The sequence below is a fragment of the Dermochelys coriacea genome, chromosome 8, assembly GCF_009764565.3.
Source record: "Dermochelys coriacea isolate rDerCor1 chromosome 8, rDerCor1.pri.v4, whole genome shotgun sequence".
In the NCBI taxonomy this organism is placed as follows: Eukaryota; Metazoa; Chordata; order Testudines; family Dermochelyidae; genus Dermochelys; species Dermochelys coriacea.
In genome coordinates, this window is record NC_050075.1 from 45,716,818 (window position 1) to 45,741,887 (window position 25,070).

Here is a 25,070-nt window from a genome sequence, read left to right on the forward strand (position 1 = left end):
AAATGTATTTAAAGTATATATTGTAAGTTTAGCATCCTTCAGTTTGCTCTAACAAAGCTCTGTCAGGTAAAGAAAAGCCCAAGTTTTATAGTGCTTAGTGAAGGAATATACGGTAAACCAGATAGTGGCTTTACATATGTGCTTGTATAAGGCTTTTTTTTGGGGGGGGGGGGGGGAGAGGGGGTGGTTCATGAGGGAGTTGCACCTTCGACTCCTTCAGGAGAAATTTTGTTAGGTGATGTGCTCAATATCTCTTCTGATCCAAGTAGATAAAGAAAATGTGATGTGCCCTTTGTGCTATATTTTCTAAATGTAGAAATGCAAATTGCCCTTTAACATGCTTGGTAAAGAAAGATATTTAGGCTTGGATACCAAAAGGTAGATATGATTTGGTTTACAGAAAATTCTATAATTTATTTGAGGAACAAACTCAGGAGCTAGATGGAGATCCTATTAGCTCAGAAAAAACTGAGGCACTCAAAGGTGAAAGTGGCTATATAAATGCCTAAACAGAGTGAAAAGAAAAGGAGTACTTGTGGCACCTTAGAGACTAACAAATTTATTAGAGCGTAAGCTTTCGTGAGCTACAGCTCACTTCATCGGATGCATCCGATGAAGTGAGCTGTAGCTCACGAAAGCTTACGCTCTAATAAATTTGTTAGTCTCTAAGGTGCCACAAGTACTCCTTTTCTTTTTGCGAATACAGACTAACACGGCTGCTACTCTGAAACCTAAACAGAGTGAAAAAATGTTCTGAAGCAGTAGGGGGAATGAGAGCTGCCTGGAGACCAAGCAGGGCCTTAAAGCAATATGTAATGACAGCTCAGTTTCCATGTTATAATAGAAATGTCTTTTTAAAAGTTGGTTAACATTTTGTTTCAAATGATTTTTTAAAACAGCACTTTTTAGAATATTAAACAGTTTAAACTCCCAGTGACACCTCTTTTACTTCAGTGAAAATGAAAAGTCCAGTTATGCCACTAGAAAGTAAAAGTTTATTTTGGACTATTTTCTGAAAGGTACATTAAATAACAACTGTCAAGTAACACACTGAGACACATCATACTGTACTTCTACTATGTCATCTTATACTTCAGTTTCCAAACAAACCATTTCCTCTAATTATTCTAGTATCATCGACTTTGTATACTCCAAACAAAAAGGTTAATTCTGGGAGGATGGGGGGGGGAGGGGGAAGAGAATGATCATGCTGGTAGGTAATGTGACAGGTTCAGTCACAGAGATCCCCTTGGGATTGTCACCTGATGTGCTGAAATTACCTCTGAGTCCATTTTCCCTGCCAACTTGGGACTTCAGAACCTGCCTTGTTGAGCAGGACACGCTAGCCTGCTGCAACACAGACTCAGGGTCTGGGCCACACCCCCAAAGCTGCAGACTAACTAAAAACAGCTCAGCAGGTCTCCAGCACCCAGACATCCAAACCCCAAATAAATCCGTTTTACTCTGTATAAAGTTTATACAAGGTAAATTCGTAAATTGTTTGCCCTCTATATGAACTACTGCAACTAGATATACTTTTTATCTATGCAAAAGTCCAATCCTCCTTTGAAATTTGCTAAACTGCTGGACTCAATGACATCCTGTGGCAATAAATTCTACAGACAGACAAAGAAATGTGTCTACACAATGGGTAATTAGTTTTCTATTTGCTGCCCTCAATTTCATTGAATCCCTCCCCCTTATTCTTGGGGTGAGAGGAAGAGAATGGAAGATTACTTATAGCTCCTAATACTATATTCATTACCTTAAGGTAAGCAGCAAGTGATCCCTTTATTAAGGTTGCCTAACACTTTCCATTATAAAAGATTTTTGTGATCTTTGACAAACCTTCACACCTCTACTGTTTGTTCTTTGACTTATTAATTTTTTTTTTCAGTGACAGAAACTGCTAACATCACTATCCCTTTTCTTCCCCTTGCATTCCTAAGGAAAATGTTGGCATTGTGTCAGAATAATAGACATTCAAAGGCAGGGGTGGGCAAACTTTTTGGCCCGAGGGCCACATCGGAGTTGCGAAACTGTATGGAGGGCTGAGTAGGAAAGACTGTGTCTCCCCAAACAGCCTGCCCCCCACCCCCTATCCACTCCCTCCCACATCCTACCCCCGACTGCCCCTCTCAGAACCTCTGACTCATCCGACCCACCCTGCTCCTTGTCCCCTGACCAACCCAGTACCCCACCCCCATCAAACCCCCCCTTCTCCCCATCCCCTGACTGCCCTGACCCCTATCCACATCCCCACCCCCAGACAGGCCCCCCAGGACTCCCACGCCTATCCAACCTTCCCCTGCTCCCCATCCCTTGACTGCCCCCCATCCAACCCTCCCGCTCAGAGGAGGAGCAAGAGCTCACAGCCCCACCGCAGCCAGCCACGTCGCCTGCGCTGCCCGGCAGGAGCGGCGGGCCAGAGCACTGGTGGCATGGCAGGCTTAGGCTGCAGGGGAGGGACCGGGGGCTAGCCTCCCCGGCTGGGAGCTCAGGGACTGGACAGGACAGTCCCACGGGCCGTAGTTTGCCCATCTCTGTTCTAAGGCCAGGCTCACCTTACTGCCAAAGCAGTAGCAGACATTGTACTGCCATGGTAGATGCTTGTGCACGGTGGGAGAGAGGGAAACTGGGCCAGGTTAGAATCTCGCACCCAATCACATCCAAAACCCAGCAGTCTGTTTGCAACACCGCCACCTCTGTGGAATAACCTTCCCCTCCTGCCAGCTAATTCAGTTAGTTCTTTAGCTCAAACCGTGGTAATCTGCACTGCAGAGATAAAGGTTCACGATTCAAACTCTGCTTATGATGCATTAACAGAGGGTTGTGACATTTGCACCTAACAGTTTGTTTTGTCCTATAAAAAGGAAGTTACATACACAAACGTTAAGTTTTTTTAAACGGCGAAGTCAAAAGATAGGGAATGCAAGATTTACAGTTGCCCACACAAACTCTGTTCTGATTCCTTATGCACATAAATTATAATACAGGCTTAATTACAAAATCATATTCTTTCCACAGGAACCTTGCATCATTCAGGGCACCACGTCAATATGCAAGGGAGAAGAATTAAGGCTGCACTGTACATCTGGCCTTTATATAGTTTGCCCACCTCTGCACTAAATAATGCTCGTATAAAGAAAACTAAGCAGATATTTCTAAACACTGGTTAACAGATGTTAGACTTGGAAATAGAGTATATTTGGCATATAATCTTATGCCGAGAGTCATCTTCTGCTCTAATAATCAGTAGCAAAATGTTATAGAATCCATTTCTGCAGGGAGTTAATTGTTTTGTTTGACCAAAAGGGAATCTTGCCCTTTTTTAAGATGCTAACTCGTATAATATTTGCAGTTTTATCAGTCCAACATACAGCAAACCCATTTAAGTAGTTCCTTAATGCAAATGCCTCTTCAAACGTTAGTACTTCTTTTGCCTCAGGCCAAACATGCCACACTATTGTTTATTATGTATTAATGTGCAGATAGTATCAAACATATATTTCCACACTGATCGAGGAGGAGTAACAAAATATACCTTGTACTTGACTAGCTAAAACAACTACCAGTCTTTTTCAGATTATCTGGACATTAAGGCTTTCTAATCAATATTAAGCTTTTATCATTCCCTGTCCTTGCTATTATACATTTCTCTTTTGGCATCAAGATTTACCCCCCTCTCTCTGAATAAGTCACTGTTTCTAAGAGTCTCCGACCTTGCAGAAGTTTTTATATGACAATTCAAGTTTGCTACAGATGGTTCAATGACGACAGCAACAGAAGCTATTTAAATCTGATAAAAGAACAATGTGGCATTTTCATTGGTATATTTCTACATATGACTTTCCTGGATGCCCCACTGGATTCCTAAGGTTAAGAGGAGATACAAGTCCACGTATTGGCTGCTAGCCCAAGCTTACAAGATGAAAACTTTACCCTTCATATGATAGGCATGTGCTGTTCTCCTTTACTGAAGGGGAAGGAAAAATACATCTGCTCACCACTTCTGAATAAAATAGTATGTGTGATGTTATGATTTAGCAGTGTTCCATTGACAACCAGGCATCCATAACAAACCAAGCTGTATTAGAATGTTATGATTGTAAAATCTGAGTGACTTTGAAACTGATGCTGATCTAGTAGACTGTCCAGTTTTGTTTTGTTTTTTAAACGTAGCTCTTAATAAGTTGCTCATTGTTTAAAGTCATTTAAAAGGTAGCAGTTCTTTTTGATACAGAAGACTATTATCTGAAGACACTATTAGAATAATAATAGTTTTTGGTAAAGGACCACAAATGGAGTTAGCACCAAGTGAGTAGCCAGTGAAAGAGGGAATTAGACAAGTTAGCCAAAAGTAAATTGAACCCATGTAAACAATTATCTGATGCATCTCCATGTGCCATCATTGATGCTGCCATCTGGTACATTATATGACAGGGACCTCCTCTGCAAAGGAAACCAAAACTGCTTTTTAAGGGATATTTTCTTATGCCAATACATTGTGATATCTACCCATAAAACATGAACCACCACACCTTGTTCCGGACAAATTTTTTCCACTTTCCCCATAGTAAAATGGCTTCATTTTTGGAGGCATATCAGACTGGGAACTTAAAGCATGAACTTGTTCAAAACAATTTAAAATCAGACCTATGTGCAGGGGCAACTCCAAGCAGTGGACAATGAAGCACAGAGTATAATCAAGGATAGCTATCAGAAAACACTTATTCCCAGGGTCTTCCTACCTACTAGATAAAGGCATAAGCCCCTAAACTTCACATCAGTTCAACCTAAACCCACCCAGTGTTAAGGATGATGAGATAGGTTTTGAAAACCACCAATATCAGGTGGCACCTAATTACCACTGGTGTTTTCAAAAATCTGTCCCATAGCCAGTGTCAGTCGTATGAGGTTTTAAGAAAAACATCCTTGAAGGTCATAAGAAAAAAAAGAAAGAGGCGGCTCCAGAGGTGATCCTGGCAATTGCAGGCTGGTAAGTCAGTACCAGGCAAACTGGTTGAAACCATAGTAAAAGAATAGAATCATCAGACACAGATGAACACAATATGCTAGTGAAGAGTCATTGCTGCTTTTGGGAATTATGCCTCAAAGGGAAATTATGCCTCAAAGGGAAATTATGCCTCAAAAATCTATTAGAATACTTTGTGGGGGTCAGCAAACACGTGGGCTTGGGTGATCCAGTGGATATAGTGTACTTAGACATTCAGAAAGCCTTTGACAAGGTCCTTCACCAAAGGCTCTTAAGAAAAGTTCTCCAGTCATGGGAGAAGAGAGAAGGTCCTCTCTCATGTATCAGTAACTGGTTAAAAGACAAGAAACAAAAGGAATAAATGGTCAGTTTTCACACTGGAGAGGCGCAAATAGCACTGTTCCCCATGGACCTGTACTGGAACCAGTCCTCTTCAACACTCACAAATAATCTGGAAAAAGGGGTAAATGGAGAGATGGCAAAGTTTGCCGATAGTAAGTATTCAAGTAGCTTCGTAAGTCCAAAGCTGACTGCGAAGAGTTAATGGGATCTCATAAAACTGGATGACTGAGCAACAAAATGGCAGATGAAACGGAATGTTGATAAATGCTAAGTAATGGCACACTGGAAAACAATCCTAACTATACAAACAAAATGATGGGATCTAAATTATCCATTACCACTCAAAGATCCTGGAGTCATTGTGGATAATTCTCTGAAAATAGCTGTTCAATGTGCAGCAACAGCCAAAAAAAAAGCTATCAATATTAAACATTAGGAAAGGGATAGATAAAACTGAAAATATAATAAAGCCACTAGATAAATCCATGGAACACCCACACCTTGAATACTGTGTCCAGTTCTGGTCACCCCATATATATAAGAAATGGAAAAAGTACAGAGAAGGGCAACTAAAATGATTAGAGATATAGAACAGTTTCCATAGGAGGAGAGATTTAAAAGACTGGGACTGTTATCAACAGCAGCCCTGGATTAAAAAAAAAAAAAAAAAGCACAGAATCAGATTTCAAAGAAAAAAGAAAAAAAGTACCCAAATAGGGGAAGAGAAAGAGGTAAGATGCTGCTGTTTCTGTCAATGAAGACTGAAGTTTAGCGGCTGAAAAAAAAAGTGTCACAGGGAACAAAATACCTTAGATGCACTCAGATTTGGCAAACTTTTGCCAAATATCGGGATAAAACAGTTTTTAAGCTTGCTTTCTTGGTTAGAGCAAAATATTTCAAAGGTAGATTGGTCCTGGCCGGCTAATAAGCCATGGGGGGGGGGGGGAGAAAAAAAACACATTAGACATGTTGTAGCTGCAGGAATCCTAGTGCTCACATCCAAGGTGGTGTTCAGGTTTCAGCTGACTCAATGCGAAGGGTGATGTCCTGATCAGACTAAAGGAGGAAAGGGAATCAAATGACATCTTTCAGAGTCAGGAAGACAGTTTGATGGAAAACCTTGGGGTCCAGCTGGTGGTGCAGAGGGCAACAGCCAAGGTGATGGGAGGTGGTTTGTGTTCCATGTCATGCATAAGACAGTCTTTTCCATGCCTGCAAGTCCCCACAAAAGAAATCCCAAAAGGACATTATCCTTTCAAAATTAACCTATCAGATACTGCTATATGACATCCTCAACTATTGTTATACAATTCTGTAACTTCACCAGAAGCCTTAAAATTATTAAATAGTTTTTAGTTTGAATTCATCTAGTTGGTATACTTTCACTACAGCTTGTATTTAGTTTTATGTAACATGACACAGTCACCTTGACCTATAAACATCTTTCACTCCATTTCAACCCATGGTTCATGCTCAAATTGACATTAATGGCCTTACCAGTGGACTCAGGTGTGTCTGTGGACTCTGAGTAGTCCAACACAATCTTCTCCAGAGATTGTAGAAGGAGGAAAAGCTTATTAGAGCATAAGCTTTCATGAGCTACAGCTCACTTCATCGGATGAAGCTTATGCTCTAATAAATTTGTTAGTCTCTAAGGTGCCACAAGTACTCCTTTTCTTTTTGCGAATACAGACCAACACGGCTGCTACTCTGAAACCTGGGTATCCTATGAAGTTTCTATACATTAAGAATTTTGCCTGAGGAACTGGAAAAGATGGGTCCCTCCGAGTCAAAAACATTGCTTAAATATAGAATTACCTGGACCTTCATGGTTGAGTGGCAGACAGCACTTATTCAAAGGAGAAAATCCCTGGCTATGCCCTGAAAAGAATGACTAGGAAAGGCAGCAATCTAGATTTCTGACTTATATATCAATCACAGAAGCAGATCGAGGGGGTAGAAGGAATCTTTCAAATTGGAGATTTCCTTATAATTTGACTCATCTGTTACTTGAATCCTGAAACCATGCTCAGCATGTTTACCAGCAGCAGGAAATGGATATGGAAAAACTGTAAAGCCAAGTTCTGCTTTAAACTGGCCCCCAAAGTCCACAAGCTACTATTACCAGCAGCACTATTAGAGGGGAGAGTCTACAGAAGTGACGAACTAAGCAGGCCGAACAGATTTCCCCTTGAGCTCAACATCCCATTTCAGTGGACTGAGAAGACACTAAATAGGGAAATTCTCTGGTTCCCCTTTAGTCCTGTCAAATGGACCATCTCTCTATTAAAGTTGTTTGACAGAAGGAGAGGAGTGTCAAAATTCTACCTGAAAAGGAGGCCCTCCTGAAAGACCCCTGAGGAATCCACATCTGCCTACACAGAAGCAGAAGACTGAGCTCTCAATGTGGTTGTAGCACTTCAAGTGTGCCAACAAAGAAAGACAGCAATCAATTTAAAAAATGTTAGAGGTACTCTGGTTACCTCTGAAGCATGGAACAAAGGCAGTTATTCCCAGAGGAAAAAAAAGACCTCTGGTACTATAAATGGCCATTAGCATCATTCCATCTCACCCAAATACAATGAGACACAGCATTCTCTTATTCCTACTGAGGTGTTTTGGGTTTATCCACCCCTCATTTCTATCACACAATGGAGAAATGTTAAAGCTAACTTTTTGACTGACTAAACAATTTTGAATGATTTAGAAAGCTAGTTGCTACTATTAGAGAGCAGGATGCTACAACAAGAGAATCAGTTTAAATGACTGCCTTTGAGAGAAAACAGTAAGCACAAAATATACAAAATCAAAATGAGTAAGAATGCTACAAGATAAGAATCTACACATATTGCCTGGAGTAAAATCTTTGTTTCTTACCACAATGCATTTCACTGTTTGTTTTGAGAACATACCAATATTTCATTACTTTTCCGCTTGAAACTGATGAAAAATAGATCAAAGCAGAATATACTTTTTGTGGTGTCTCTCAACTATGCTTTTCTTTTGCAAAAAGTTTTCATATTTTAAATCCTGCCATCCAGAATGTTCAGAAAGAAAGGGATTTCTTCATTTCACTTACAGAACTGGATTCACAAAAATATGCTCACTATTTTTGTGCACTATCCTGTTTCTGCAGATCAGATCTTGCAAATCAGGTAAGTTTGCACCAAGAACTCTCAATCTTAGAGTAGCTTAAGTAAAATTTTTAAAAAATACAGAAAGGTACTAGAAAAATTAGAGTGCATATAAATGGTAAAAACAAAACAAAGGTCTGCAGAGGAATCATGGAAATAATCAGTCTTCTTTAACTACTACTATCTAGTTTCATTATGTCCAACACAGCTAAATTTACTGTGATGTAATTGTGTTGCGTGGGCTGGTCTCCTGTGTGGACTACACCAATACAAAATGAGAACCCTGTTATGAAATAAGACTAAAGCCCTGTACCTTAGCTTTCAAGAGTGTCTATAGTGTTTCGGTGTCCCACTTCACACATCTTAAATGGGCCATATTTTCAGAAAGTGCAGACCACAGGCCCTCTGAAAACCAGGTCCCCCTTATGGTGTTTGAATTGTAGCACTCCAAGTCTCTTGTCACTTTTAAATATATGGACCCTAGTCTTCACAGGTCTTTACCACAGTGCCCTGACACTAAATGTGACACTGTAAAGAGGCCCCACCTGATTTTACCATCTTAATAGAACAGTTTGTGGATGGATTAAATTAAAAATACATAAATACTAATAATGCATTCTGGCTGGAAAAAAAACAAACAGCAAAGCCCTATGTGAAATGTGCAGAATACAGGAAAGTAATAAAGCACATGGCTTTGATGCTTACTCCCCCGCATCTCCCACATTGGGATTTTTAAACATAAGTTTGTGCAAACACCAGGTGTACCATCAGCTGTGGATAACTTAAATATTTTTAAAGCTCTTGAAATCTAGTAAAGAACAGAGTTTCTCGTTAAAAAGTTAAAGTTACGCTTCATTCAGCATAGCTGTGGTGGCAGAAAGTTCACACCTATGTTAAAAACAGTTCCCTTACCGGGGGAAAGTTATTCTAGAACAAGGCTAGAACAAATACAGTCTGACAGCCATTATCTCTGTTCAGTGCTGGCCACACGGGAAGCAGAAATGGCAATCAACAGCAATGTTAAAACATGGCTGTTACAGGTTGATGGTAGAATCCTGCTATGAATAAGAAATTTTGTCTGAAAACCATTATGCTGTATAACAGCCAGACACTTTATATAATGGATTTACAACAGGGGTGAGCAAACTTTTTGGCCCAAGGGCCACATCTGGGTATAGAAATTATATGGCAGGCCATGAATGTTCACAAAATTGGGGTTGGGGTGCAGGAGGGGGTGAGGGTTCTGGCTGGAGGTGCGGGCTCTGGGGTATAGGAGGATGCTCCAGGCTGGGATGATGCTCCAGGTTTCGGATGGTGGGGATCAGGGTTGTGGCTGCCAACTGATGTGCTGAGACTACCTCTGAGCCCATTTTTCCTGGCAGCTTGGGACTTCAGAACCTTACCTTGTCTGAGCCAGACACACTAGCCTGCTGCAACACAGACCCAGGTCTGAACTACGTCCCACAAACTGCAGACTTAACTGAAAACAGCTCAAGAAGTGCTCCTGTCTCCAACACTCAGATGCGCAGCTCCCAATGGGGTCCAAACGCCAAATAAATCTGTTTTACCCTGTATAAAACTTAAACATGGTAAACTCATAAATTGTTTGCCCTCTATAACACTGACAGAGATATGCACAGCTGTTGTCCCCCCCACCCCCTGAGCTATTAATACATACTTTGGGTTAATTAATAAGGACAAAAGTGATATTAATTACAAAAAGTAGGATTTAAGTGGTTCCAAGTGATGACAGACAAAAGTAAATTACCAGACAAAATAAAACATACAAGTCTAAATTTAATACAGTAAGAAAGCAGTTACAGATGAAACCTCACCCTCAGAGATGTTCCATGAGTTTATTTCACAGACTGACTGCTGGACCCAGATTAGAAGGAGCCTACTTACACCCCCATGGTTACTGTCCTTTGTTCCAGTTTCTTTCAAGTATCCTTTGGCTGTGGAGAGGCTCTCTTGAACCAACTGAAGACCAAATGGAGGGGTCTCCAATAGACTCCCTCTTGTGGGTAGAGACACCCTCCTCTCTCCTATGCAGAATCCAGCTGCAAGCTGCAGTTTTGGAGTTACATGGGCAAGTCACATGTTCATGCATGACTCAAACTTACCTTGAACGTTCCAAGTAGACTTCTTATGTGGACTGGAGTCTTTCAAGGTTCCATTGTCCGTTAAGTGTTTCTTGATTGGGCACCTAACTTGCAAATTCCTTTAAGAAGCTGACCAAATGCCTTACTAAGGCTACTTAAAATAAAACAAGTACACAGCCAATATTCATAACTTTGAATACAAAAGTGATACATTCATACAAATAGGATGAATATATTCAATAGATCATAACCTTTACAGAGATATGTTACATGGAATATGTAGCAAAACATATTCCAGTTATGTCATATATACATTCATAAGCATATTTCCATAAAGCATTATGGGGTGCAACATCACACTAGAAATGAGGAGTTCAGGGTATAGGCTCCGGGCTCGGGCTTCGGCTGGGGTGTGGGGAGAGGCTCAGGGGTGCAGGTTCCGGGCAGCTCCCGGAAGCAGCAGCATATCCTGCCTCCGGCTCCTATGTGGAGGTGCAGCCATGTGGCTCTGTGCACTGCCCTTGCAGCTCTCACTGGCTGCAGTTCCCAGCCAATGGGAGCTCCAGGGGTGGTGCCTGCAGACGGGGCAGAGCACGGAGCCCCCTAGCTGCCCCTAAATGTAGGAGTTGGAGGGAGGACATGCCGCTGCTTCTGGGAACTGTGGCACGTGTGTGCGGAGCAGCCCTGACCCTGCTCCTCGACTGGAGGATGGGAGCAGGGCAAGCCCCAGATCCCGCTCCCACGTGGGCGGTCGAGGGCCAGATTAAATCAACTGGCAGGCCAGATGCGATCTGCGGACCGTAGTTTGCCCACCTCTGATTATTATAAACTTCCCATCCTGAAATGGCCTATTGTGATATCTTATGGGGCTAAAAGTAGAAAAACTTTTAGGCTAAAAAGATTTCCTTTTAAGTGATGTAAGCTTAGACAGAAAATAGTCTGAAAGGACAATGCCAAGTTAAAAATTTTTTTTTATTAAACACTCCTAGATAAATATTTTTAATATGTTTACCATTAATGCTGATTTCTTTGACTTTTGCATCTTGGAAAATTAAGACCGATTAGCGAGTTTCATTTTTGTTTGTACTCAGTTTCATGTTTCTAGTTCTCCTGCACGAACACAATGCTGCAGTGTTCAAATCCTAATTAACTATTTTCAAGAGATTTTAAAAACATGGGAATGTTTTCATAAAATCATAGAATCTCAGGGTTGGAAGGGACCTCAGGAGGTCATCTAGTCCAACCCCCTGCTCAAAGCAGGACCAATCCCCAACTAAATCATCCCAGCCTGGCCTTAAAAACCTCTAAGGAAGGAGATTCTACCTCCTCCCTAGGTAACCCATTCACCAGCCTCCTTGTGAAAAAGTTATGGATTTCACCATTTCACTAATTTCAGGTTTTAGAATACCTTGTTTTAAACTGAAAGGCATTCTAGCATGCATTCTCAAAAAGCCACCAACCTCTCCAAGCAGACAACCACCAAAGAGCACCAAGAGCAGAATTTGAAATATTTTACTCCAGACTAATAGTTATAGTATCGTGTCCATTTCAAAAGAAACATGGCTTTTCTGAAGGACAGATTAAGAAGAAAGATGATGTATTTTTCCTTGGGCATTATGTGATTTCATTGAAACAAAACAAAAAAAAGGGGGGGGAGAGATTACAATAGGCAGAATAAACAGCAACTTAAAGAATTAAGGAGCAACAGATCACCTGCAGGGAAGGAGAAAGAAGAGTAAAAAAAAAAACCAGAACTGGAAGATGACATGTCTTTGCAACAGGCAGGGTCTCACAGAGTAATGGCAGTGATTATAATTACAGGGTTGCATTTCCATTTAAGTAGGATTCTCTCACACTTGAACAAACAAATTTGAAGTTTCTAGGACAAACCACTGTTGAGACATGACATGACAAAGAGGTAGCTGATTAATTTTCAAAGACAACTTAAAAAAATAAAATAAAAAACTCAATACATCAGAAACTGTTTGTCCAATTCATTTCAAGTTACCATAAAAACCCACAGGAAACGCTTCAATTCAAAGGACCACCTTGAGGGATTAGCATGGAATAAAAACAGGGTTTACAGTGAAAACCTACAAAACATACACCAAAGTAGATATCAAGAGGTAAATTCATATTCTAATAGTATGCAAATCCCTGCTTTAATTATAAAAATACTCATCTTTAGCTACAGAGCCACAATTGGCACCTCCACAATAAAATTCTCTATACACAGAACATGCATTTCACTTAGAAGTCAGCAGATGGAAACAGAGGTTTTGAATATATAAAACTAAGTGTCTAAGTCTGTTTCTTCACAAAAAGTTTCTCCACAAAAAGGTATGAAGTAATTTTATTTTGATTAATTAAACATTTTAATGCCACAGCAGAAAGTTTTATGAACAGATTTAAATGAAATACAAAAAAAAAGTCCTGAACCCCAATATCATTTAAAATGTTAAGATCTCTATGCAGAAGAGAGACCAGCCTGCTGCAAATACTGCCTATTCCAATTCATCAACAAAAAAAACAACAACAATGAACGGAACTGTAGAGTTGCTTTGGACACTCTGGAAAGTGAGCTTCCTATGATCCCCTATCTTTGGTCGGTCTCTTCTTCTGACAGCCTCTCATACACTGAGGCATTAAGCCTCAAATACAGGGTGGCACTGAGTCTCACATAGGGTATGTCTACACTGCAATAAAACACCCATGGTTGGCCTGTTTCAGCTGACTCGGGTTTGTGGGGCTCAGGGTACGTGGCTATAAAACTGTAATGTAAATGTTTGGACTCAGGCTGGATCCCAGGCTCTGGGACCAGCCCAAACCTGAACATCTACACTGCAGTTTTATAGCCCTGCAGCCCAAGTCAGAGTCAGCTGACAGATCAGCCACAGGTGTTTTAGTACAGTGTAGACATACTCAGAGGGTGGCACTGAGCCTCACAGAGTGCATCCCTAACTCAGGACTTGAGGGGAAGGGAAGAGGACAAATGAGAGGAGGAGAAAAAAAAAAAGTGTGAGCTGGATTCACTGAACATATGCAGCAAAATCTCCTGCCATTGTTACCCAGCCTCTTTTCCAATCACTGACGCATGAGGAATAATTTCATCCATAGTACATGGGGGGAAAGAAGGGCTTCCCTCATCCCTCCAATTTAGCTTGCAACAGTGGAGCCACTAATGGAGAATTTCCACCACTGTGGTAACTAGTTTGGCTAGAGCCTGATGCCATCCAGGGCAAGAGGGCAAGTTTGAGCTGCTGTACAAATTAACAACTGCTATGCAGGCATTGCAATGTATCCTCTTGGGAAAGGAGGACTTGGTGCAGCATCTCCGGTAGCCTCTGTGACTGGCAGCCATAGAAGGAAATTTGCAATGTTTGTTATTTAGACCATCAAGATTTGACTTTTCCCCTAATAGTTATTTAAGTTATGACAGCTTGTAATAAATCAGCAAACATACAAATCCATTATATATTTGTGTCAATAAGACTTAGTATAAATGGCAAGAAAACTAGGGAGGAAAGTATTTTAGTTCAACTTTAATATTAAGGTTCATAACGAGTTTTCATATAATTAATCTGTTACAGGAAGGGAAGGATGAATTATCTTGTATTTAGTAAACAGGACTGGGAATTAGGACACCTGGGTTCTTCTCTGGGCTATGCCACTGACCCTGAACAAGTTATTTCAGGCTTGTACATATTAGAGATTTTGGCACCAATGTAGCCACTCTGTTTCAATTCCCCAGCATAGATATGTAGACGTGCTTCCATTGTGCCCTACTGAATAACTCACAGGGGGTGAAAGCCCTGCTTTCCACTAGTGTAGCACAACTATAGTGGGGATTCTGTACCAGCACAGTTACACCAGGACAAAAATCCCTCATGTGGAAAAGCCTTTAACCTCTCTGTGCTTCATTTTCCCCTCTCCCGACACCTGTGAAATGGGGTAATACCTGTTTCATAAGGATTTGTAAAGCTAAACTGACATGTGAAGCACTTTCAGATTCTGGGATGGAAGGTGCTATAGAAGTGAAGATTACAAAAGTCATTTCATTCATCAACCTGAGGTCCAACAATGCTTCTGAAAATGCTATTAGTAGTGGACAAAACCTGGATTCAAAACAATTTATACCATTTATTTAGTGTTTAAATAGCCATCAAAGATAGTCTGAACTCAAACAAAGCAGCAAATGCTATGCAACTAAGTATCGAAGAACCCCAAAGTGATCTCCAAGCTTCCGGGGCTGCACCATTTAATTGGTTCTGCAGAAAACCAAACTATTAAGCGTTAAGTTCAGCAAGATACACACTTTGACTGTTTCCTGAGGTTACCACAGAGGGCCGAAGAACAGTGTTTTGCAAGCACACAACATCCTTTACACATTTCCCATGTCCCTTAGGACTTGCCTGACAAATGCTTCATGTATTTGGAACTCTGACCCATACCAACATATATATTTTTAGAGGAATGTATTCCTAAAGCTTAGTTTCTTAATGTTGCCCTTGATTACTGATAGGACACGGAAGCCTGGCATCAAAAGCAGTTACCTAAAACCATTCAAACTTTCTGTTCTCATCAGTTACCAGGGTCAGTATGCCCTTGATCCAGGTTTGTTTTTAGAAAGATGTGGTTTTTCTGTATTTTAGTAGTACTTTGTGCATTTTGTCTCAAAGTTTTACGTCCAGATGAAGTTCCAAAACATAACGGTTTAATCCAAAAAATAAAATTAATGATACTCCTGTTTTAATTGCTGGCCCATAAATTATGGGCCTTTATTGCTCCACTGACTTTTAATACAGAAGATAGTTTCTCTTTTAAAGGTACAACTATCCCTGTAAATTTAAGTGCATAATGAGTACCCAAATGGCCAAGTTACAAGAAATACGGGAATACCAAAGTTGAGATTTTTCTAGATTTTTTTAGGTTTCTTAGAATCCACAGCTGGAACGGGTAAAGACACTTTCAAGTAAAATTTACTTTGATTCAAACTCAGGAATTATCTACCTGACCTAGGAGAAAGAACTAAGGAAGTCCAATTAAAGAGTGAGACTAAGAGTCTAAATGGCTGTAAGCCATATCTATAGGGGCTAAAAGTATTATAACCATAGTAACAGAAATAAAAGAAAATCTTTCCTAGTTTTCTCTGTATATCTGATCATTTGTTGTAGTCTGTTTCATTGTTACTTTCCCCTGTAGTAACAGCCATGCCGTGTTAGTGGAGGTTTTTCATAGAAAAAACTTTAATAACGAGGAAATGCGATTGTAGAGCCAAAAGATTTGGCATAAGAACTCACGGACATGTGTGCAGATACTTGAAATCTAGTCATATTTTATTGAAGCCTAAGCAGATGTCCCTTAAATATTAGAGGATTATTTGGTGGCTAGTAGGAAACGAGAGTTAGTATTCTTGGATTTCTTACCCATCAAGTGTCCATACCACAACTGAAGTTGGAGAAAGTTGTGCTGCCATTCTGTAGAGAGTATTTTAATCTCTACTGTTGCCCAACCAGCACCTTCTACCAATACAAAGTTCACTTTAGAGAAGTATTTTAAAAGAATGACAGTTGTACCCAATCTTATTTCCTTACCACATCTAGACCAGCAGTTCTCAACCTGCAGCCTAATCAGCACAGGGCTGTGGTCCATGTCACATCTGCCATACAAGTACTATTGAATGTGGCCCACAATGGTAAGTAGGTTGAGAACCACTGATCTAGACTATTTAAAAAAAAAAAAAAAGAAAGAGAGACACCAAGAAGAGTATTGGAGCAAGTTGGGATAGTAAAGAGTCTGCAATTTTACTGCTGAAGTTGACAGAAACTACAGTACAACCTTGCCTGACAGAAGAATTTGTCCATCCTTGAATGATTTAGAGATAATAAAAGGTAACAAAAAAAAAAAAATCTCAGAGCAAGTTTCCCTCAAACTAAAATCAAGTGAAATTTAACCATTGCCTTATGATACAGAAACAGCACATTTCTTTTCAGTAATCTGCAGAATTTGGCACTCTCTTATAACCAAGAAGAAGGGATCCTAACTTTTCTTACTCTACCATGGAATAGATAAAAGTTGCTGTGACCTTTTATATAATAGTTACTAATAAAAGAAGCTAGCTGTATTCTTAAAATGCAGGGAACTTAAGAGGACAACCTGCTCCATTAACAACGTATTTCAGCGTTGGAACACTTAATTTGTTATCAGCCCCAAACACGACACTGAGGAGATTAATGCATGTACGCAAGAAAGGAAGAAGAAATTATTCTACTTTTATTAAGTATCTTAATTGTTTAATGGATAAAAAACCCTTGTGAAAACAATTAAAACACCCCATTACAGTTTTGCTCAACAGGTTAAATCTGTGTATGAAAAGCTAATGGCAACTGAATGTTTAAACATGTGTTATAACAATTCTCATTTTCCAAAAACCTGAACTATTTGCTAGGTTCTTACTGAATCCCCCCCCCCACCTTAAAAAAGGGATGAGTTGAGAGATTTGTGCTAGAAATGCTTTAAGCCAGGGATCAGCAACCTTTTGCACGCGGCCCATCAGGGAAATCCGCTGGCGGACCAGGGCGGTTTGTTTACCTGCAGCGTTCGCAGGTTCGGCCGATCACAGCTCCCACTGGCCGTGGTTTGCCATTCCAGGACAACGGGGGCTGCAGGAAGTGGTGCAGGCCAAGGGCTGCCGATCCCTGCTTTAAGCTATTAGTACAGTTTGCCTCAATGCTTTCTGGTAGAGTTACAAACCTTGAGGCCCAATCATGCAATTGACTGCACAGGCTGACTCCCATGCCCCTGGGGAAATGCAATTCAAGGAGCTACCCATGAGTCCACCAATATGGAGTTAACTGTAGGATTGGACCCTCAGCTATTAATCATACTGCACTTTCCATTTACAGATACTTAATGTTTGTTTTCACAAGCAGCAAAATATTTACAATGTTACAGAATGAAGTACTCTGCGCATAACTCTCTTTCAACAATGTTGAGGGTGTTCCTTTAATTCTTGCCCTGTTAATTCTCTACATGTTTGTAGTTTGTTCAAGTGGAAGATCCCCTTACAGCTTTAGGTCAAAAATACTATCTTGATTTTTTATTCTAAGATTTTTCAAAAAGTCAAGCTCAGTGGTTTAAGTAGTAACTTGTTTTTAAAAGAGAATCCCGCATCACCAGTTATCCTTCAAAAAAGTAACCAAAATTAAATAGATTTCAGAGGAAGAGGAAAGCAATGATCCACTGGCAATAACTTTCAAGAGCTCATACTGACAGTAACTATCAAAATATATATATATATATATATATATATACACATACATACACACACACACACACACACACAGAAAAATTCTCTTACTTCAACATAAGTTTGCAACTTCTTTGAGAACTTCTAACACGTGCATCTTGGGAGTTTTGGGGGCACCAATGTGAGGAGGCTACAGAGTGACACTCCTCTGGCAGTCATACGTGAAATGTGATAAGCAACCAACTAAGTCAGTCCAGTGATTATTTATGAAATTGGAAAGGAAGACATGGAAATATCCCCTCCCCAAATTCTCTCACTTTCCATTAACATTCAATAAAATCCCACATGGAGTGTGCATTTACCAACTTCCTTCTCCACAGGTTTCTGTGAAGTCTACACCATTCTCTCTCTAGATGTATTATTGCTTCCTATTTACTTCTGTTTGCAACTTCAAGATTGTTTTATCTTCTACATAGCAATAGCACTTAAAAACAGCAGAAGGACAGTAGATGCCACTGTTGGAACAACAGAAGAGCAAGGCCAAGGGAAATAGCAAGATCACATTAACAGGCCACATATATACACAGCTTTTAAAAAACAACAAATTTTAAAGTCTCTTTGAGTCAGCTGTCTAGTCATTATTGGTTGGCACCTTATTTTAGGCATTACAGCAGAAGTAAACCTCAAGGACTTGGAAGGAAACAGAAGAAGCTTTACAGACTAGTTCAGGGAGTGCATTCCATGCATAAAGAAGCAAGCACAAAGGTGCTTGTGGGAAAAAAAGAGAGGCTGGCATAATTGAGAGCAAATTGGTCTTCAGATCTGTCTCTCACATCCTGACCTGACAGGCTATGTCGTGCATAATTTTAAAATTTAAAGATAAGAAGATATTTGATGTGATAAAGGGGGTGACATGATCAGAAAACAAAACAGGGTTATTTTAGCTGCAATGTATCTGAAGAATAAAGGGGCACACAGTGGGAAATGGTTGTCAGGAAAACCAGAGGGGAAAAGGCTGCAGTAGCCTGGATGGAAGATACGGACCTCAATGAGAGTTTTAGTAATATGAATCTAGAAGAAAAGCTGGATTTCAAAAATATTAGAGAAAGAAACTGGAAGAATTTGAAATGGCCTAAATGTGCAGTCTAGAGAGGCAGCAGAGTTGAAGAAGACACTAAGGTTATGTGCCAGAGAGGATGGTGGTGCCATAGGATCTCGAAACTCTTTACAAACAGGCTATGAAGAAAATATGTTAGCCCTGTCAAAGGACATGGTCACCACAATGATATTCAGCTAAAGTGAAAAGTGAGATAGCTAAATGAAAGTTAATACAGTAAGTCAGTGTTTCTCAACAACCGGCCAATGGACCGGTGCTGGTCTCTGAGATTTTTCTGACAGTTTAGGAAGGCAGCAAGCAGGTCCCTGGTATCAAAAAAGTTGAGAAACATTGCTGCAAGTCATCCCCAGGATTCCAGAGTTTAAAAACACCACAACCGTCAACTACTTCACTAGAGGTGATGGTCCCTGATCACCTCAAGCACACAATGGGTGGGAATAGAAGAGATACCTTCCCATGCATGCTGCATATTTCCCAACCAAGGATCTTAAATCACTTTGTAAACCATTAAGCTCAGCCCTGGCTGCAACAGAGAGACAAACCCATTCTGTGATTAGACAAGGTCTTCCATCCTAAAAGGCCCCATAGCACTTCCCAAACTACACTAACATTGCTTCTCCTTCCACCGTGAATGCACCATACATGGGAGTTGATTATTGGGATTTGCTTTCTGGTACAGCAATTTAGACGCAGTGTCCCCCAGAAGGGAAGTCAACACACCTGTTACTGGAGGTCATGGGGGCAGCACAGGATCTTTGTGGGAAGAGGTATCTAAGCCACAGGAAGGATACTAACTGGAAGTAAATCTCCTCTGGAAACCTGGGTGACTGGGAGCAGGAGAACCCACCACCCACAGCACAGCGGAGGGGGGAGACCACCCCAACCCTCCAACACCCAGGGCTATAGGGCCCCACAGGAGTGGAGAATCCCACTATCCAGCACAAGGGAACACACCCCTAATTCCCAGGGCTATAAGACCATGGAGAATCAGGCAAAGCCCAGCACACAGCACAGGTGGGGAAGGACAACCCCCATATACAGGGCTATAGGGCCGCACGGGAGTGGCAGAGCCTGCGATACAAGCATGGGTAGAGGAAGGCACCCCTCATACCCAGGGCCCCACTGGAGTGGGGGAGCCCGCCATACACAGCGCAGGTGAGGGAGAACGTGCCCCATAGCCAGCGCCCCACTGGAGCGGGGGAGCCCGCCATACACAACAGATGCGCCCCCCCCATGCTCCATTTGGGAAGGGGCTCGGGATGGGGGAGTGCTCGGAGTGGCCACGGAGTCCGGCATGAAGAGGGGTCGGGGAGACCACCGCCCCTCCCAGCGCGGGGCAGGGCACCCCCCAGCTCGGCCCCCTGCCCCAGGCTCAGAGACCCACTCACCAGAGAAGGGAGCAGAAGAAGAGGCAGGAAGCCAGGGCCAGGAGCCGGCGGGGCGGCTTCCTCATCGTCTCCCCCTTCTGCCTCCCGCGGCAAGGAGGAGGCGGCGGCGCATCCTCCCGCCTGCTGCCGAGGGGGACCAGAGCGGCGGGGCCGGAGCGCTGGGGACGGAGCCTCGCGGGGGGGGGGGGGGGGGGGTTCAGACACTTCCACCCGCCTCGCGCCGCTGCCCCCGTCTCGAGGCGGTCTCGAGCGGAGCCGTTACCCTCCCCCCAAGGCCCCCCCCCTTCACGCGCTGAGCTGGAAGAAGACGCGTCACGTCACCTCCCCTCACATAAACCACGCCTCCGTTCGTCGCCAGAACACGCTTGGGCCTCCACATTCAATGGCTTCCTCCCACCCCTCGCAGTGATTGGCTCAGATACAATCCCCAGCCGCCGTCAGAACTCCCCCTGTGATTGGACTACAAAACGGAAGGGCCTCTTCAAAGGCCCCTCGCACCCTGGGAGCTGTAGTCTTCTCAGAGAGCGGCGAACCAGGGGTGCCCTCCCCAAAGCCAGGGCCGAGTGAAGCGTCTTTAGAAGAATTAATAATAGAAGGAACAACAAAAATAGACAGATAAGCGAAATGAGTTACAAAATAATTATGAACATTTCCAGGCGATTGGTCGCAGACTAACACAGCTCCCACCGAAACCTGTCAGTATTGACCGAGTTATAGTCAGGCTTTCTGAGGGCGCTGCCCCGAGAAAGCGGAGCCCTGATTGGTGGGAGCTGAGGTCCCCGAAGGTGAAAGCTCCTGAGCCTGGGCAAACTACCGGGGTGGCTTACGGACAATGGGCGGGGAGGGAAAGCGAGAGGTTTTGTGGCCCAAGAATAGGTTGGGTGAGCAAGTCCGCGGGACACCGTAGCTCTCGTCTGGACCCCAGCATGCATCGCTGCAGCCCTCAGGCTGTCAGCCATTGGCCAAGGCTCTCTGAGCAGGCTGGGAGTTGTAGTTTTCTAGGTCTGAGGGACGTTTTACCTAACCCAGCCCGTGCTCTGTTTAACCCAATTTTACAGATGGGGAAACTGAGGCACAGAGGGGGGAAGCAAGGCACCCAACAGACGAATGGCAGAGCTGGGACTAGAACTAGGGTTGCCAACTTTCTAATTGCACAAAACTGAACAACCTTGTCCCCACCCCCTCTCCGGGACCCTGCTCCTTGTTTGCTCCATCCCTCTTCCCCCCTTGCTCACTCTTCCCCCATCCTCACTCACTTTCACTGGGCGGGGGCAGAGATGTGGGACGGGGGTGAGGGCTTCGGTTGTGCGGGGGCTCTGGGCTGGGGCCAGGGATGAGGTATTTGGAGTGCAGGAGGGGGCTCAGGGTTGGGGAAGGGGGTTGAGGCGTGGGGGGTTGCGGGCTCCGGGAGGGAGTTTGGATGTGGGAGGGGACTCCAGGCTGGGGCAGAAGGTTGGGATGTAGGAGGGGGTTCAGGGTGTGGGGTCCTGGCAGCACTTAAAGCAGCTCCTAGGAAGTGGCTGTCAGGTCCCTATGGCCCCTAGACCTGGGGCGGCCAGAGAGGCTCTGCGTGCTGCTCTCGTGCCTGCAGGCGCTGCCCGCGCAGTTCCCATTGGTTGCAGTTCCTGGCCAATGGGAGCTACGGAGCCGGCACTCAGGGTGGGGGCAGTGTGCGGAGCATCGCTGGCTGTCCATGGGCCTAGGGGCTGCAGGGATCTGAGACCGCTTCCGGAAGCCACGCGGAGCCAGGGCAGGTAGAGAGCCAGCCTTACCCTAGGCCCGCACTGTGCCGCCAAGCAGACTTTTAATGGCCCAGTCGGTGATGCTGACCAGAACCGTCAGGGTACTTTTTCGACTGGGCATTCCGGTTGAAAACCGGACACCTGGCAACCCTAACTAGAACCCAGGTCTCCTGTGTCCCAGGCACTGCACTACCCCTTAGGGCAGTGTTTCCCAAACTTGGGACGCCGCTTGTGCAGCGAAAGACCTTGGCGGGCCCGGCTGGTTTGTTTACCTGACGCGTCTGCAGGTTCGGCCGATCGCAACTCCCACTGCCCACGGTTCGCAGTACCTGGCCAATGGGGGCTGCGGGAGGTGGCGAGGGCCGAGGGACGTACTGGCTGCTGCTTCCTACAGCCCCCAGTGGCCAGGCACAGCGAACCGCAGCCAGTGGGAGCCACGATCGGCTGAACCTGCGGAGGCGGCAGGTAAACAAACTGGCCGGCCCGCCAGGGGCTTTCCCAGAACAAACAGTGTCCCAAGTTTGGGAAACACTGCCTTAGGGAATGCTGCCTATAAAACACCCTCAAGCGGCAGGAGTTGGGAGCTTCCAAATCCTGCCATAAATGAGGCAGACAACAGACTCCTTCACTGCACAACCCTGCTTCATCTGCAGTACACTATCCAGCCTGTCCATTGAATGGGGCAGGGTCCTGTGGAAAAACAGAATGCGATCAAATAATTAAAGGCTATATCATAATGTGTATGCACCAGGGGGACAAATTAAGGAGCACAAGAACGTCTGAAATGACTGAACCATTCTGGTTAAAACATTCCCTCAAAAAAATCCAGCCCAAGGCACCAAGCATTGAAAAGTTCAGCTCAAACTATTAAAGTCTGGCAAAGTTAGAAGTACCTGAAAACGGAGTCTTGTAATGGAAAGTGTCAAGCAACCAGGTTCACCTATAATGAGTACTGGTGACAAGTTCAAAGTAATTAAAGGTTGCACTGAAGAGTGCAGTTACAGTGAGGTATAATGTTTCTTTGGGTCCTCCTGGTTAATAACAACTTTGTCCCAGATCCCTAGCTGGTGTACATCAGGGTGGATCCATTGGCGTCTAGGGTACTGTGCTGATTTACCCCAGCTGAGGATCTGGACCAGCATCTTCAGGAGGAGACAGGTGTTTCATCTGATACTTACATGTTTCTCCATAACCTTCTTCATTTGTGCCATTTGACGAGGCGTGAATTTTACCATGACCTGGGAAGGAATTTTACTACATTGAAGTTAAAGGAGAACTCATAGATACAGAGCCATAGCCAAGATTTACAGGCCCTCAGACAAGATGTCAAAACAGATTCCCTCTGCAGCCTGGCTACTCTAGTGACTGCCCTGGCATAATCCATAGCTGTATCCCGTCCTGATTGTGGTCTCGATTCCCTCCCTTTGTTTCTATCTCCTCCACATGGGTGTTTTTAAAGTCCAGCCTCTCTCCCGGAGCCACAGGGACCCACACTCAGGCAAGGCAAGCTATGCAAGTGCTGCTGTGGTGACAGAGAAACAGAGCACTTAACTGTCTGTCAGGGAAAGGTGCAATGTGCCCAGAATGGGGCAGTATCAGTGGGGGACAGATTGTCTTTGCAGCCTTTTTACTTCTTCAGTAAGATCCTAGGCTGACTGCATGCAGGGTAACTTCTCCCTGGTAGAAGTTAGAGCAGTCTAAGGATTGGGCTGATATTTGACTGGAGATCACCCGGTCATACAGAAGCTTTGACCATGCCCCCTTTTCCCATGGCCCCTGCTGGGAGGAATTGGCAAATCCTCACCGCTGGAGGATCTCCCTACACTGGGGTGATCCTCGTGCAGGTCGATATGCTGGCTTTAAGACCCCTCCATGCTGTCATATCATGATGTAGATCAGCAGCAATGCAGCTGAGGATCAGGCCCAAGTGTCTCAAATCTAATCTTGTAACAATTAGCAGACCTTATCAGTAGTGCTCCTAGTGATCCCTGGCAGGACACGAGATCTCAGTGGCATCGCAAGTAACCAAGGACTACTCCTCCTCCTGCAATGAGCCACTCCTCTTTTACTTTCAACAGGGATATTTCTTCCTGTCATCATTATACATCTTATGCCTCCCATTAACTTCAGACATCCTCACATGGATAACTGTTAATAGCAAGGAAAAGATCTCCAACAGAGTACTAATTCCAACCTCTTAGGCATTGATCTATAGCAGGATTAGCTGGCCAAAATCTTCTATTGATCTTCTTAAGCATTATACTCCTTACAAAATCCTTTTCACATGGACTTTAATATTGAAGCAATTAACTCAGATGTCTAAAAAAATTAACAACTTCAACATTTTTAGTGTATGCTGTTGTCAGATGACCAACGGGTGGTTCTGTGAATGGATTTCCCATTTTACTGTCTGAAACACGAAGAGCTTTGACATAAATTAACCCAGACACACAGGGCCAAATTAATCCCTGGTGTCTCTTTCTTGAAGCCTGTGGTGTTTCACCAGGGAGGAATGTGATCCACAGGATATGAAAAAAAATGTGCCACTCCAGAGCAAGTTTCAGCTTGGATTTGAATTTCAAGATTAGTTAATGGTTGATTAGGTTGGGTGGGGAGAAGTTCTTCTTTAGAAATTGGAAAAACACACTGGATTCAGCATTAACTTTCATTACAGAAAAACAAATTAATCTTTCAGAAATACAGATTATGTTTGCCCTCAAAGTGACCACTGTGAAGCTCTGTGCTCAATGCCTATGAGAAAGACAGACATGCAGTATGTAGATATGTATTAGGACTGGTTGAACATTTTCCATGTAAACTGCTGTGGATGACAAATTGCATTTTTGACTCAGCAACATTTTTTGCAAGAAGTGTCTGAAATTTTTGATTTGCCTTTGAAAAATGGAATTCCTGAAACATTTTAGATGTTGGCCAAAACTTTTCAGTATTTGAATTTCTGCCAAAAAAATTGAAATTTTCCACATGGAAAATACCACTTCT

At 43.2% G+C, this 25,070-nt stretch overlaps 1 protein-coding gene across 4 annotated transcripts in view; it reads right to left on the reverse strand.

The window, feature by feature from the left end:
- The window catches only part of SUCO (SUN domain containing ossification factor), a 75,124-nt gene extending 54,363 nt beyond the window's left edge, over positions 1–20,761 (reverse strand). Inside the window, exon 1 of one of the 4 annotated variants that reach the window (XM_038413275.2) lies at positions 20,650–20,761. Coding sequence is in view for 3 of the 4 variants with exons in the window: in XM_038413274.2 (XP_038269202.1) it covers positions 20,329–20,393 (65 nt within the window). In the remaining variant the exon portion in view is untranslated. Of the gene's footprint in view, positions 1–20,328 lie in introns of all 4 variants that reach the window. The other 3 variants (XM_038413274.2, XM_038413271.2, XM_043520143.1) reach the window with 3 other exon arrangements.
- Between the last annotated feature and the right edge of the window lie 4,309 nt (positions 20,762–25,070).